Source organism: Rhizophagus irregularis, chromosome 12 (genome assembly GCF_026210795.1).
Source record: "Rhizophagus irregularis chromosome 12, complete sequence".
Taxonomy (NCBI): domain Eukaryota; kingdom Fungi; phylum Glomeromycota; class Glomeromycetes; order Glomerales; family Glomeraceae; genus Rhizophagus; species Rhizophagus irregularis.
In genome coordinates, this window is record NC_089440.1 from 913,213 (window position 1) to 914,588 (window position 1,376).

The following is a 1,376-nucleotide window of genomic DNA, read 5'->3' on the forward strand; positions in this document are numbered from 1 at the left end:
CATTAGAAATAAAGGATATACAAAGTGCTATCTATTGAACAACTAAATGTCATATTGTGTCATATCTGCACAGATTGAATCAGACAAAATAAAGTTAGGCTTTGAATTGAATTAATCAAGTCACGTCAAATTTGAATATTAATCAATCAAATCTGAACAAATTTAATTAATAATTAGTCATTTTATAAATTTACTTATAAGAATTTTTTTTTTAAATATTTATTCTTATACATCTTGAAAACTAATATACAATCAAAAATTTAAATAATTAGAAGCTTTATCAGAAAAAAAATGAGATTATTGTCTTCACTAACATCATTTGAAGTGCCATATTATTATCACAAAGGAATTGCTTTCAAAACTGGTATATAATATTATTTTTACTTGATTTAATTAAGCATATTTCCCTCATTTTTTTATTTGAATGAATTTTCTAAATATAGTTTTTCCCCAGAATTATAATAATAAAAAATTGTTTGCCTTACCATACCATTTTCTTCCAACTGTAAAGACCTGTAAGTTATTATATAATTCATTTATTATTGGAATATATTTATTTTACAATTTTGCAGACTGAAATAAAACTCTTATTATTTTTATTTTTCAAGTTTACACTAGAAACAGTCATGATGATGTGATGGTTATTGATGTACATGATGCCATCAAATCAGAAGATTTGCACAAAAAAGTATCAGAAAAACTTCATGTCAAATACCTTTCAAACTCTGCACAAGAATTGGATGAAGTTAAAGGAAATTTTATTGGTGATAATACGAGACCTTTTGGTGTAATGACAATGAAAATAAACGGACAGGTTAAAAATATACATTTCCTTATAGCTACAGGATCTCCAAAGACTTATATTTGTAGAGAAGTATTAGATTCATTCAAATTGACTATTCCTAATTCAAATGAAACTTTCACAACAAGACTAAATAAAAGACAAATATTGGCAAATGTAACACCTGGTGGTTTTTACTTTAGTGATCTAAATATTCTTGGAACAGATTACTTGTGTCAATATAAAGCTCAGCTATTCAAAGATTTTGAACAAGGACATTTTGCTATAAAATTTGATAATTATTATTCTGGAATCAATACAACTCAAGATAATTGTACTAAATAAATTTTTAATAAAAGATTTACCTTTTTCCAATTTTTCAAATAATAAAAGATTTAATTGTACAAATGGATTTATTTTCCTATTATTAAATGAGAATATATAAAAAGATATAGCTTAAATATAAGTAAAAAAGTTTTTATAGACTAAAACTCAATATACTATAAATAAATAACATAAAGTAATAAAATAGTTTTATTAAATCTTTAAAAGTCTTATACAATTACTCATCCATTGGATATTTTTTAAAAGGTAA

The 1,376-nt window shown here is 23.4% G+C and overlaps 1 protein-coding gene across 1 annotated transcript; it reads left to right on the top strand.

The window, feature by feature from the left end:
- Positions 1-291: 291 nt before the first annotated feature.
- OCT59_003753 (uncharacterized protein) lies at positions 292-1,126 on the top strand (the record flags this gene model as incomplete). Its single annotated transcript, XM_025310297.2, has 3 exons — positions 292-364; positions 444-515; positions 609-1,126. 3 exons carry the CDS (start codon positions 292-294, stop codon positions 1,124-1,126), a joined length of 663 nt encoding a protein of 220 aa, XP_025183738.2.
- Between the last annotated feature and the right edge of the window lie 250 nt (positions 1,127-1,376).